The sequence below is a fragment of the Primulina eburnea genome, chromosome 11, assembly GCF_022965805.1.
Source record: "Primulina eburnea isolate SZY01 chromosome 11, ASM2296580v1, whole genome shotgun sequence".
Classification (NCBI taxonomy): Eukaryota; Viridiplantae; Streptophyta; class Magnoliopsida; order Lamiales; family Gesneriaceae; genus Primulina; species Primulina eburnea.
This window is the reverse complement of record NC_133111.1, coordinates 7,284,853-7,296,144: the sequence shown is the minus strand read 5'-3', so window position 1 is coordinate 7,296,144 and position 11,292 is coordinate 7,284,853. Positions and strand designations below refer to the sequence as shown.

The 11,292-nt window shown below is 35.7% G+C and overlaps 2 protein-coding genes across 2 annotated transcripts; one reads left to right on the top strand and one right to left on the bottom strand.

Moving 5' to 3' along the window:
• Nucleotides 1-75: 75 nt before the first annotated feature.
• Nucleotides 76-3,520, top strand: LOC140805077 (ribosome biogenesis protein BRX1 homolog 2-like). Its single transcript, XM_073161262.1, has 8 exons — nt 76-359; nt 453-594; nt 844-922; nt 1,055-1,179; nt 1,784-1,885; nt 2,438-2,506; nt 2,588-2,686; nt 3,097-3,520. Exons 1-8 carry the CDS (start codon nt 160-162, stop codon nt 3,226-3,228), a joined length of 948 nt encoding a protein of 315 aa, XP_073017363.1. The 5' UTR covers nt 76-159; the 3' UTR covers nt 3,229-3,520.
• A 472-nt stretch (nt 3,521-3,992) lies between these two features.
• Nucleotides 3,993-9,328, bottom strand: LOC140804663 (choline transporter protein 1-like). The gene is made up of 10 exons (XM_073160752.1): nt 8,951-9,328; nt 7,862-8,220; nt 7,541-7,686; nt 7,129-7,312; nt 6,780-6,853; nt 6,519-6,632; nt 5,833-6,189; nt 5,489-5,749; nt 4,922-5,149; nt 3,993-4,442 (listed from the first exon to the last, which is right to left on the bottom strand). Exons 1-10 carry the CDS (start codon nt 9,160-9,162, stop codon nt 4,257-4,259), a joined length of 2,121 nt encoding a protein of 706 aa, XP_073016853.1. The 5' UTR covers nt 9,163-9,328; the 3' UTR covers nt 3,993-4,256.
• Nucleotides 9,329-11,292: the final 1,964 nt, after the last annotated feature.

Below are 11,292 nucleotides of genomic sequence, written 5' to 3'. Positions count from 1 at the left end.
AGGGGTTATTGTGTAATTATAATAATTTCAGGGGCAGCTAATATTTGGGCCCGTTACCAAGCCCAATTATCCAATTTTAGAGGGTTTAGGGTCTTTGTTTGTTTGCACCGATTCTCTGCAAGTTTTCGGTACCTTAAAGTGAAAATCTTGGTATTCGAAATGGGGAAGAAGCGAAAACACAGTGAAACGGATGCTGCCGCCATTGCGAACAAGGAAGAAATTGCAGAAGAAAGGCCTAAACGGACTCTTCTTGGCTTTAAAGACAGTAATGAGGGTGTTAAAGAAAATGATATCGCTCCTGCCGGTTTTAGGAATAAGGAGAAAGTATTGGTCACTTGCACACGCCGCATAAGTTTCAGGTATGGTATATTGCTTAAAATTTCAGTTTCGGTGTACTTGGTTGTTTTGTTTGTTTGCTTAATTATTACTTTGTTTGGGATTGGGATGACTAGGTATCGGCATTTGATGTTGAATTTGGTGGATCTGTTACCTCACTGTAAGAAAGATAACAAGGTCGAGTCAAAGAATAGCAAAGGCACGGCTTTGAATGAGCTGGTCGAGCTGAAGAGTTGCAATTCTTGTTTGTTTTTTGAGGTGACAAGTATTACATGATTGATACTTCTCAATATTATTTTTGGTTGTGGATTGGGCATGTTGAACTATGGCTACCTTACAGTCTTTGGAATCAGTAACATTTTTGTGTAAAGCTGCATTTTTTTCTCATCAATTCTTACTTGTCTTATTTTCACTAACATCAGCATGTGGTTAGAAAATTCCAATTTCATTATTTATATGCATGTTTGATTCATATTCTCGTTTACACTTTTTCATTTTTTTTTTCAGTGTAGAAAAGGTAGGGATCTCTATTTATGGATGGCCAAGTGCCCCAATGGCCCGTCTGTCAAGTTTTTAGTCAATGCGGGTATGTATCGATTGTTTTAAATGTTTGACCACTGGTTCATGTGGTTGATGAATGCCACCTCCTTTCCTGTATTATTTTTTAAGAGAGTGAGGTAGTTATCCTTGTTGTTGAAATTTTCTTTATGTTTTTAAGTGCACACGAAGGAAGAACTGAAACTTACTGGAAATCATCTCAAGGGTTCTCGCCCCATCCTGACCTTTTCCTCGAATTTCGATCAAAAGCCTCACTGGAAGCTGTTAAAGGAGCTGATTATGCAGGTTTGACTTCCCATTACACAGCTTTGCTTTGTACACAAAATATTTGACATTTCTCATGTGTATTTTGTTTGGAGGCTTTTGGAATTGGGAAAATGTCAATTGTGTTGGTTTAGCCTAAAACAGAAAAATTGCTTTGATGATAGTCGCATCAAATTTTAAAATGAATTTCATTCATTGTCATTCCTTTTTTTTAATGTTTTTTGGGTATTTCCGTACAGTACATCGTATGATGATGTTGAAGATTATTTTGGAGTAGGTTTCTGTGGAGTAGATTGTATCATGATGCTGAAGATTGTTGTGGAATAATTTAACATTTTATATACATTTTGCAATTGTTTGATCTGAAGAGTGACATAGTGAGTCATTTGATGTACTAGAATTTTAATCTTTTGTCATGAACAAGTACACTAATTGAGCATGGCACGATTGTTCCCTGCTTTGTTTTGAATCAATTAGCGTTTAGCTGATGGCTATGCTCCTTTTTAGACTGAAGTTTGTGAATTGTTGCATTTTTTCATTTGTTCCTTATTACTGGTAATTAGTTTCTTCACAACTCTAAGCATCTATATTTTCAATTTCTTCAATTTTGTTTCCCTTTATTCAGATTTTTGGCATCCCAAAGGACCACCGGAAATCTAAACCATACCACGATCATGTCTTTGTCTTCTCAGTTGCTGATGATCATATATGGTTCCGAAATTACCAGGTTGGTGACACTTTTGTCATGAACAATCATAACTTGATCTTTTGATGATGTAAATTAGCGAGGATTGAATATTTTGCTGATGTGAAATGTCCGGCCTTTAGATTCTTTCTTTATTAGGTTATTGCTTATATGATCTCCTTTTTATTTACTTTATGATCTTCAGCATTGAAGAACATATCTCGCGAGCTAGTTTGATTGTGCAGCTTCAGTCTTGTTTATTAGTCTGCCACTACTACATTTTCCTTTTTCAGTTCATTTTATATGACAACAGTTATCAAATGATGGCACATTTTACTCCATTTAATATTCAAAATAGTCTTGAAACCCAATCAAATCTAAATGAATACTTGATTTGTATTCAAATGATTCATGATCTCTCTCTTCATTATCCTTTTTCGCCACACAAGTTAGCTCAGGTTACTATTCCAAATTTGTTAAGGTTGCTTAAGCTTCTACTACAGCTTTTATGTTTATTTCATTTTATTAATAAACCACCTAGGTTCAAATATTTAGATAACGACCTATCTTCTTTTTTTTTTTTTTTTTTTGAAGATATCATGCCCGCATGTTGGAACACAAAAAGTTGATCGTGGGGACTTGGAGAAGATGACTTTAGTTGAGGTTTGTAACACAACACCATGTTTTGGTATACTAAATGATATGTGCTATTTGTATTTGATTGTCAAATTGTTCCTATGGTAGGTTGGGCCGAGATTTTGTTTGAAGCCAATTAAGATATTTGGTGGCAGCTTTGGGGGTCCAACCCTATATGAAAATCCATTTTATGTTTCGCCAAATCAGGTTGGTATTGTTCCGCAGTTCTTGGTCTTGCCTATCGATATTATAGGTTGATATTAATTAGTAAATATGGAGTTCCTTGGCAGATGATTCTTACCACCTCAGAATTTATTCGGGATGAGTAGTTGGTTCCATTTCCAATCCACTACTCTTTCTAAAGCCGAATAAACCGAATTTAGTTCTGAAATAACCGAACCAGCTGAAATGAACTTTCATAGAAACTAACCTAACCTAAATAATAAAAATATCAAACCAACCAAATCGAAACTTGCGTTAAAAAAAATTTCCCTCTAAATTCTCGTTATTCAGAAAATGTAATAACAAATTTACTGAATAAATAAATTGGTTGGTTTGGTTGAACTAAAATTTTGCATACCTCTAACATTTATTGATCTTATTTCAAACTCTTGTAGATTCGCTCATTGGCGAAGAGGCAACAGGCTGGTAAGTATGCAAAGAAAGTTAAAGCCAAAACCAGGAGGAAAATGCACGAGCTGGAGAATCCATTAGAGGTTGATGAGTTTGCTGATATGTGGAAGGAGTGACAAGCTAATGAGCCAAATGGGATTTGTTTCTTGCTGATAAACAACTACCGTTACTTTACCTTGTAGCTTCTTTACTTAGATGAAATAGGCCGAATGCTGTTACGAGCGTACCCATAGATATCTCTGATGTTGTGTGAAGAAGCTGAATACAATCATTGAGAGTATGGTATATCTTTCCTTTTCATTTCTTTGAAGTCTGATGTCCAGATCTATCATGTGTAGCTCATACTGACCATCTAGCCATTATGCGACAACATGAAGCTTGTAGTTGTCTTTTCCTGAACATTGAGAATATGAGAGATTGTAACGCTGACGTTACTTTTGTGAAAAGTTTGAGTTTTTGCGCACCCTACTGGGGAAAAAATGTGCACTTAAATCAGGGCATTTCATGGATTAAACTGCAGCTTATACTATTTCCTTGACTTTTACTAATTTTTGTGGTATTTGACATCTCGAACTGCTAAAAAAAGGTTAAGAAATCTGGAATTTAATTCGGTTTCAATTTCCTGCATTTCAAGCAGTTTTTGAGTTCCAAAATTGATTTTTGAACAATCATCTTTTCGTTGGAGTTTCCTTTCTCTTTCTTTTTTGACATTTGATTTTCTGTTCTTAAGAAAATTAGACCCAAGATTTTGGGCGAAGAAAGAAAAAAATATATTAATTTATATGAACTGCTAGTTATTTTTTGAAAAAATCACGAAATTTAATTTTTTTTATATGAATGAAAGGGCAATTCCCCCTCGGCCTCACTGGTCTCCCCAAGATCATGGGTAAAATTTTAGGTGCCAAGGTCGGTCTAACTAACTTTTGTTTTTTTTTTTGTTTCTCAAACAAAGTAAGGAAATGGGAAGAAATTGCATCACAAAATCTTCCCTGCCCACAATCTTTATATATACATTTAAAATTCTAAGATAAAACAATGGTACACATCACAGAACCAGTATTCACTGCCTATAAAAAAACAAAAACAAAAACCGGTGTTCTCTTGTGCAACACTGAAACTGAAACAGAAGCTCAATTCTAGATGTTCATTGCATCAATCTCTGCACTTCATTCTGGTCATTCAGAGTCTCGACCAGCAATGGGGGAGCGTATTGAGCAGTTCCTTGGTGTTCGTCGGAATCTTGACAGAATGAAAGAATGATCGTATCAATCGACATCTCTACTACCCCGAAGAAGAGAGTGGCGACGATATAACCAAGACCCCAGCATACCTGTGTAATGATGTAAACTTAGAGCAACTATTCACACATTAAACTAAAGAAAATATACTGACACAACCATGGTGGTTGTGCATCAAGTGTCTGTCTCCATTCACTAAACTCTTGGATTCACCCCTATACACAATTGCGACACTCACGACAATAAATTATTTACTCCAAAACTACAGCCATCTTTAAAAGCACTCTTCGATGAAATGGATAAAATTTTGGTAACATATTGTGTCGTATTGAAGACAAGGCAATGGAACAGTAGGTCTCTAGTGACAAAAGTATGTGGTCGAGGCAAAATAAGTGGTGGGTGAGTGTCGAGGGAAAAAAAGACAAATTCCTTGTTGATCATGTGTATAAAGTGTCCATTTGCTGTGCATGAGACCCGCACGATCCAAACATAATCAATACGAATAGTGTAATCTCTACTCTTGAGTTGCAAAATAAGATTTGAACCAAGGGTAAGATTTGTCATGGCATACCAGTACAGGAAACAGCGGGGATGATATTTTGTTGTGCGCTGATTTATATTTGTGCATGTCCAGCATTAGAAACGCAAAAAGTGCACTCATAAGGCTAACACATAACTTCCCAAGGAAGAGAATCACGTCGCCAATGACGTGCACCTTTCCAATTCGCATGATGTTACTCATTATTAAGCCTGTCGCAATTTCAGAAGCTTTAAAGAACCCTTTTCCTGTTATTGCAATCTGGAAAAATAGTCATCACCCTAAGTGAGAATTATGGAGAGACAACAAGAACTATGATAACAAAGAAAACATTTCATCCCCTAAAAAAACAGTAACAAAAGTCATATTTCCAATAAGGTGGACTGCCCTCAATTAAAAAATATTAGGCAGATTCAGAGAACTTGTATCACGCCCTAGACCCAAGAGATAGGGGCTAAAAAGCGAGACTCTGTCGATGTTGTTGTTAACAACAATTTCCTGTATGTTCTTGTTTAATCGTTAGAAAAGTATGTTCAATTCAAATAAAGACTTTCAAATTTCTCTCATAAACTGATATAGAACACCACAACACGGACTCACCATGATATAAGCGTTCCTGTTTACAGATTTGATGATCCATCCAACGCACCTTAGGCAACACTGAGAAGTGTGAAATACAACCTTCCCAATCCAGCTACTTGGTGTAGAATCGATCAGTTTAAGTCTACGACGGAGTGCTTCAAGCATAAAGCGGATGGACTCAAAGAACGATACAATTAGAGAACCGAGAGCAATAGATCCAAGACTGTATCGTGCAAGTCGCTTCATTGAAGAGAAAACAGGGAGAAAGGGTATCTCTGGCTGCACATAAGAAGGAAAAGACTATTAGTATATAATTGTATATTTTATATTTGCCCAAAATCTAGCATCATTCAGTGTCTTACCGATGTTTCCCCACCAATCCAATAATAAGAAGCCACGGATCCCGCAATAACTGTTGAAGAACATGCTATGAAAAATTGGGTAGCCCAGAAACCGCCGAATAGATGGAAAAGTATAGCCGCAGCAATATGAGAAGTATATTGGATACTATATCCACAGCAACTGTTACAGCTCAGTCTTTTTGCTTTGAGATCATAAGCACAGCAATTGGCATCACAGTCGTTTTGAATAATACTTCCCGAACTAAAAAGATGGAGGGCAGCCGACAACCAAAACATGTAAAATACTGCTAAAATGACATATGGTATAACCGGAAAAATTATCAGTGCCTGGACTTCTCCGATGACCTTTGCAGCGACCTGTGATTTTTTCAGTTAAATTATAAGAACAATAAGAAGTTTATGTTTTACAAGCATTCAGTGCCAAGTTAAAACAAACTATTGCTATTTTTTGCTTTCTATTTTGGTCAAAAGCTATCATTATTAGAAATAATGGAACTCAAATTTTTTAATATGTGCAGCAGCTCTAGTGCCAGGTTGAAGAAAGCTAAACTATATGGGGAATTGGGGAAATCTTTGCAATCTTCTTGAGTTAGCAGGAATATGAAAATGTTAACTCATCACTTCTAGAATTTTATTATCAGGTATTTACATGTTATTTGAAATTTTATTAAGATAATATTACTTGCCTTGAGCACAGATGTTGCCATCAGGATGCGACGGACTATAGCAATAGAAGATAAGAAAGCAACAATCATCACAACGGTCATGAAAACAGCAGCAACATGGAGATGATTTACTTCCTGGTTAAAGCACAATACATATAAGAACAATAAAACTAACAAAATAAAATATGGGCCAAGTATGGAAGCAAAGGACAAAAGCCAACTTAAACCCAATCAAAGGCAATTAAGCTGGTTATGAGAGCATTTAGACCTCAACATCCCTACCCTTGCAGATACGGTGTAATATGGGTCGTGCTCTCCGATGATAGGGGAGACAGCATCATTTCCAATCCATCCGGCTGAAGATCAACCAAAAAACTATTTAATTAAATTTTTTCATTTGCAGCTATTAAAGCACAGAAAATTTCCAATTACACTAAATTATGTAGAAAAACAGACCTATATTTTGCGCTCCACACAAAAAATCCGGGTGGGGTTAGTCTCTATTTGCAAATTTCAACATTCAAATCCTTATGAAATGATTTTATCACATCACCATAAATCAGACATAGACAAAGAAAAATTAAATCCTAGTAGATCCAGTCCATGAAAAGATCCAGAGATGAAATCTAACCTTTCAAGTAATAAAACATTGTCACAGAAATAGTAAGAATGTTGAAAAGAATGACAGTAATCCATGGCATTCCAGCGACAAAATGACGGATCATCAAAAGCCATAGAATTGATAGAAATAGCGGCAAAAATCCTCCACAAACAAGCAACACAGGCCATGATTTTCCAATATCAGCCACGTATCTCTGCAGACAAAAAGAGAGCACATCAATGCAATGGCAAAATATTATCCATAAATTGCATCAGGTTACAATCTCTATTTTTGTATAGAATTTCAACCTTCCCTTATTGATTTTTAACATAGATAAGGTCTAAAACATTGTATAAAAACTCATAACGAACTAGCTTTTAAAGGTTCATTTCCTCAATTCTTGCTAGAGTGACAGTGAAAGAAAGCTCGGAAGTTTGTTAACCTTTAGTACTGATGACCGAGAGTTGACTGATCTGTGAATAGCTTTATCAATTGCAATGTCTTCTATGACTTTCACTCCACCCATCTCCTCCCAATGCTTCAAAGAAATATTCGATGCACGAGCAATGAACTGGCAGGTCCAATACACTGACAATGTAAATTAAAGAATCACAGTTAAAAACCTAACTTCTTGGAGCTACTAATCAAGAAAACCCAAACCATTGATTAGTAAAAGCAACTGAGAAACAACATGCTAATAACTTGTGCCATTTTAATGGCATTTTCAAATGCAAAAGGGAATAACTTTAAATAAACAAATCACCATTGACACTTGGAAATATAACTGGATAGCATGGACCCTGGAGCTGAAGAGAAGTGTTCCTTAGTTCAGGAGTAAGGTCTGCAAAATAATCATAATTTCTGTCGATCCAATCGTCAACCGAGAGATGAATATCTCCTTCTGGATAGTCACAAACCCAGTTTAATGAATCTTCAGATGGAATAGGACAATCCATTAAGCAAATACTCCGAGCATTTGAGAGCTGGAAGTTGGTATCCTTTAAACCACTTTGGTAAACTTGATTGGAGTTTAACCAATATCGGAGTTCCAGTTCTCGGAGATCAAGATTCCCGTGTTTGTCGCCACACACATTTCCTTTATAATCCAGCCCATAATTTAACCTTTCAAGCACAACATACGCGAATCAAACATGTAGAGAGAAACAACCAAGGAATTGAAACAAATTTATCATCAACTGATCAAAGCATTGAGAATTGTTGGTCTGTTCCTATGGTCCTCTCAAATCTCTTTACAAGTTAAAACTTAGCAATCTCAGCTAGTAGGGAGGCCAAAGATAAGTGGAAAGAATTTCAAATCTTGTGAGCAATATTTTTTCAAAACATAAATTTCAACTAAAACGCATTTCATTGCCCATTTCAACAAAAATCATTCATCTCCCCATCGCAGTTGTTACTTAATAACAAGAAAAACATCCAAAGATGGAACATATAAAATATCAGTAGTTACTATTGGTATTAAAATATTGTCAGCAAATTCACATTTATAAACAAAAAATTCTAACTAAAATATGCACCCCACGCCTCCTGAAACTTTTAATGAGGCTGGAAAAACCAAGAATCCAGTCTCATGCCCTATTTTTCAATATCTAGGCACCAAAAGGAAAGATAGCAAACTTCCCAATGAAAAAAATAAAATAAAAACACTAAACAAAACTCAAAGGCATGAAACCAAAAATGTAAAGATGCAATTTTTTGCTCAAAAAGAAGGCAAAAGACGCCATCTTTCAGACAATGAGGACTTAAACACCAGATCAGAGCAGCATAAAGTTAAAAAACCCATCTTTAGCATCAAGAAAATGGTAAAAAAGAAACAACTTTTTTCCCTCTTCACCTCAATGGGTTTCCAAGATTGAAACCAAAGCTCGAGTTCACAATCATTGCTACCCAAAATCCAATGAACATAAAAAGAAAAACCACATCTCTGCATTTCCTGTTGTGTTTGATTATATCATCTTTTGATTCTTTTCTATTTCCATTCCCATTCACTGCATCCCCATCACTTGATGGGTATCTTCCTATAACCGGCCCCAATGGCCCTCTCATATTTAATCTGCGCAAGTAAGACCTTGCCGCAAGTGAACTTTTAGAGGAAAAAACAGAGCAAGAAATGGATGGGTAAACAAAGAGAAAGAGGAATGGAGAGTCTTAAAGCAGTGGAGTGAAAAGGAACAAAAGGGCAGTGTGAAAGGGACAAGATTTCCAAAGGGGTTCATGGGAATATTTTTCCGCTAAATTTTCAAGAAATTTATTTCTTCAAAGCAGCTTTATGTAAAGAGTCTAAAGACAAAGGTTTTAGTAATTAACAAAGAAAAAAAAGGAAAATGTTCTACAAATGTAATTCTTCTTTTCAGTATAATGTTCGAGGCAACGACTAAAAATTGTTCGAAATATTCCAATTTAAGAAAACTGCTGAAATTTTACATGAAAAGGTTAAAAAGTTGAAAAAAAATTGTGTGTTTGATTTTACGTGGGTAGAGGATAAATGCTGATTTTTTTTAAATCAGTTATCTATGCAATCTAATTATGGATAATGTGATTTACCTCCAAACCTGAGCGCTAATTATAGCATCTAAAACCATGTCATACATGGCACAAAACCAAACTTATTATCAAAATATAAATAAATTGTAAAGTCAAAAAATCAGTTAACGTAGACCGCATATATGAAAATTATTAAATTGTGAAACTATTTTAATTAAATATTTTGGATGCATGAATGATATATTTTGAGTGGCTAAATGATTAATTGTTTAATTTTGCTTGGTTTCGTAATTTAAAAATTTTCAGACGAATATTAGTGGTTGGCCGATAACGGAGGACCGACGATGATTAACGTGTTAAAGATTTAAAAACTAAATTTTTATTTTTAGTTAAGAAAATATTTATTTCAATTAATTTAAGATTATGATATTTTTAAAGTCAATTTAAATTAAATAGTGGGAAAAAGGAAATTATGTAATGTACAAGGGATTTTGGGAAATATATATTATTTAAGGCCTAATGATTTTATTAGTCTTAATGGGTCTAATTAATTATTTAAAAATTAGGGTTAATTAAGCCCATTAAATATGTGTTTAGAAACCTTTTTAAATTCTTTTAAAAGAGTCCTACGCACACCTAAACACACACACCCGAAACACAGTTGACATTACGTGAATTGACCGGGGGAAAAGACATCGGCCGAAACATTGCTTCCTTGCCAAGGGAGATTTCCAATTTTCTTCTCCATCATTCTTCCATTTTTTCATCGTTCTTCCTTCCAACAACGATCACTCAAATCTATTGCATCTGGCCAAGGTGGGTTTTTGACAAGAAAAAATGGCAGAAAAAAATAGAAATCATCCTCTGTTCGTCACCGACTTCCACTGCTTCTGTATTTGTATTTCGAACGTTTTAAACATAAAGACACGTTTCTAAACCTTCTTTTTCCACTTCCAAATCATATTATGTGTGTTTAATAATGTTTGCATGAAAAATATGAAACCCTCCTTCTATTTTCATTTTTATGGCATATATACGATAAAACTTGAGTTTTCATACTTTTAAATTCATGGTATTGATGCACAAATGGGCTGCCAAGGTAGGGCTATTAGATGGGAGGTTTTTCAGTACATTTAAGGGTCCATAGAGGCATGGATAAGGGCTGGACAAGATGGGGAAATAGGCTGAACGAAAATTCGGGTTTCAAAACAAGCTAGGGCACGATTTGGGTTCCTAGAAGGGCACGGCTGGGGGTTGCTATCGGGACATGTACAGGGGTCCTAAGAGGGTCTAGTCATGGTCCTAGATAGGTCGAGGGAAGGATGGTGCAAGGAGGAAGGCTGTAGGTTTGAAGCTTAGTCGCACTAGCCTTGTAGAGCACGGGTTTGGCGCAAGTTTATGGTTGCAAGTGCATGGGCTGTAGAGGCTGGTCCAACAGCTTGTTAAGATTTTGGTCTAGGTACTAGGAGGGTTGATCAGGGTCTGGTCCACTCGGTTAAGGTCTAGAGTCGAAGGAATTTATTGTTGGATGAAGTTAAGGATTTCAAAATATGTGCAGAAAATTTCAGAAGGTTCCTAGGCTAGATCAAGGGTCTTAAATGGCTTGAATTGGGTTGCATAAGGTATGGCTATGTGTTAATTGGCTATGGTTCAAGTTTGGTTAAGTTTTGAGTTGTTACGGGTTAAAACTGG

What these genes read in the sequence shown, in the direction of transcription:
- LOC140804663 (XM_073160752.1), bottom strand. Translation starts at nt 9,162, where the DNA reads ATGAGAGGGCCATTGGGGCCGGTTATAGGAAGATACCCATCAAGTGAT. An exon ending in CTCGGTCATCAGTACTAAAG is followed by an intron (nt 7,313 to 7,540) that starts GTTAACAAACTT and finishes TTTTGTCTGCAG; the next exon opens with AGATACGTGGCTGATATTGG. An exon ending in ATTACACCGTATCTGCAAGG is followed by an intron (nt 6,633 to 6,779) that starts GTAGGGATGTTG and finishes TGCTTTAACCAG; the next exon opens with GAAGTAAATCATCTCCATGT.
- LOC140805077 (XM_073161262.1), top strand. Translation starts at nt 160, where the DNA reads ATGGGGAAGAAGCGAAAACACAGTGAAACGGATGCTGCCGCCATTGCG. An exon ending in TATGGTTCCGAAATTACCAG is followed by an intron (nt 1,886 to 2,437) that starts GTTGGTGACACT and finishes TTTTTTTTGAAG; the next exon opens with ATATCATGCCCGCATGTTGG. An exon ending in TTTATGTTTCGCCAAATCAG is followed by an intron (nt 2,687 to 3,096) that starts GTTGGTATTGTT and finishes AAACTCTTGTAG; the next exon opens with ATTCGCTCATTGGCGAAGAG.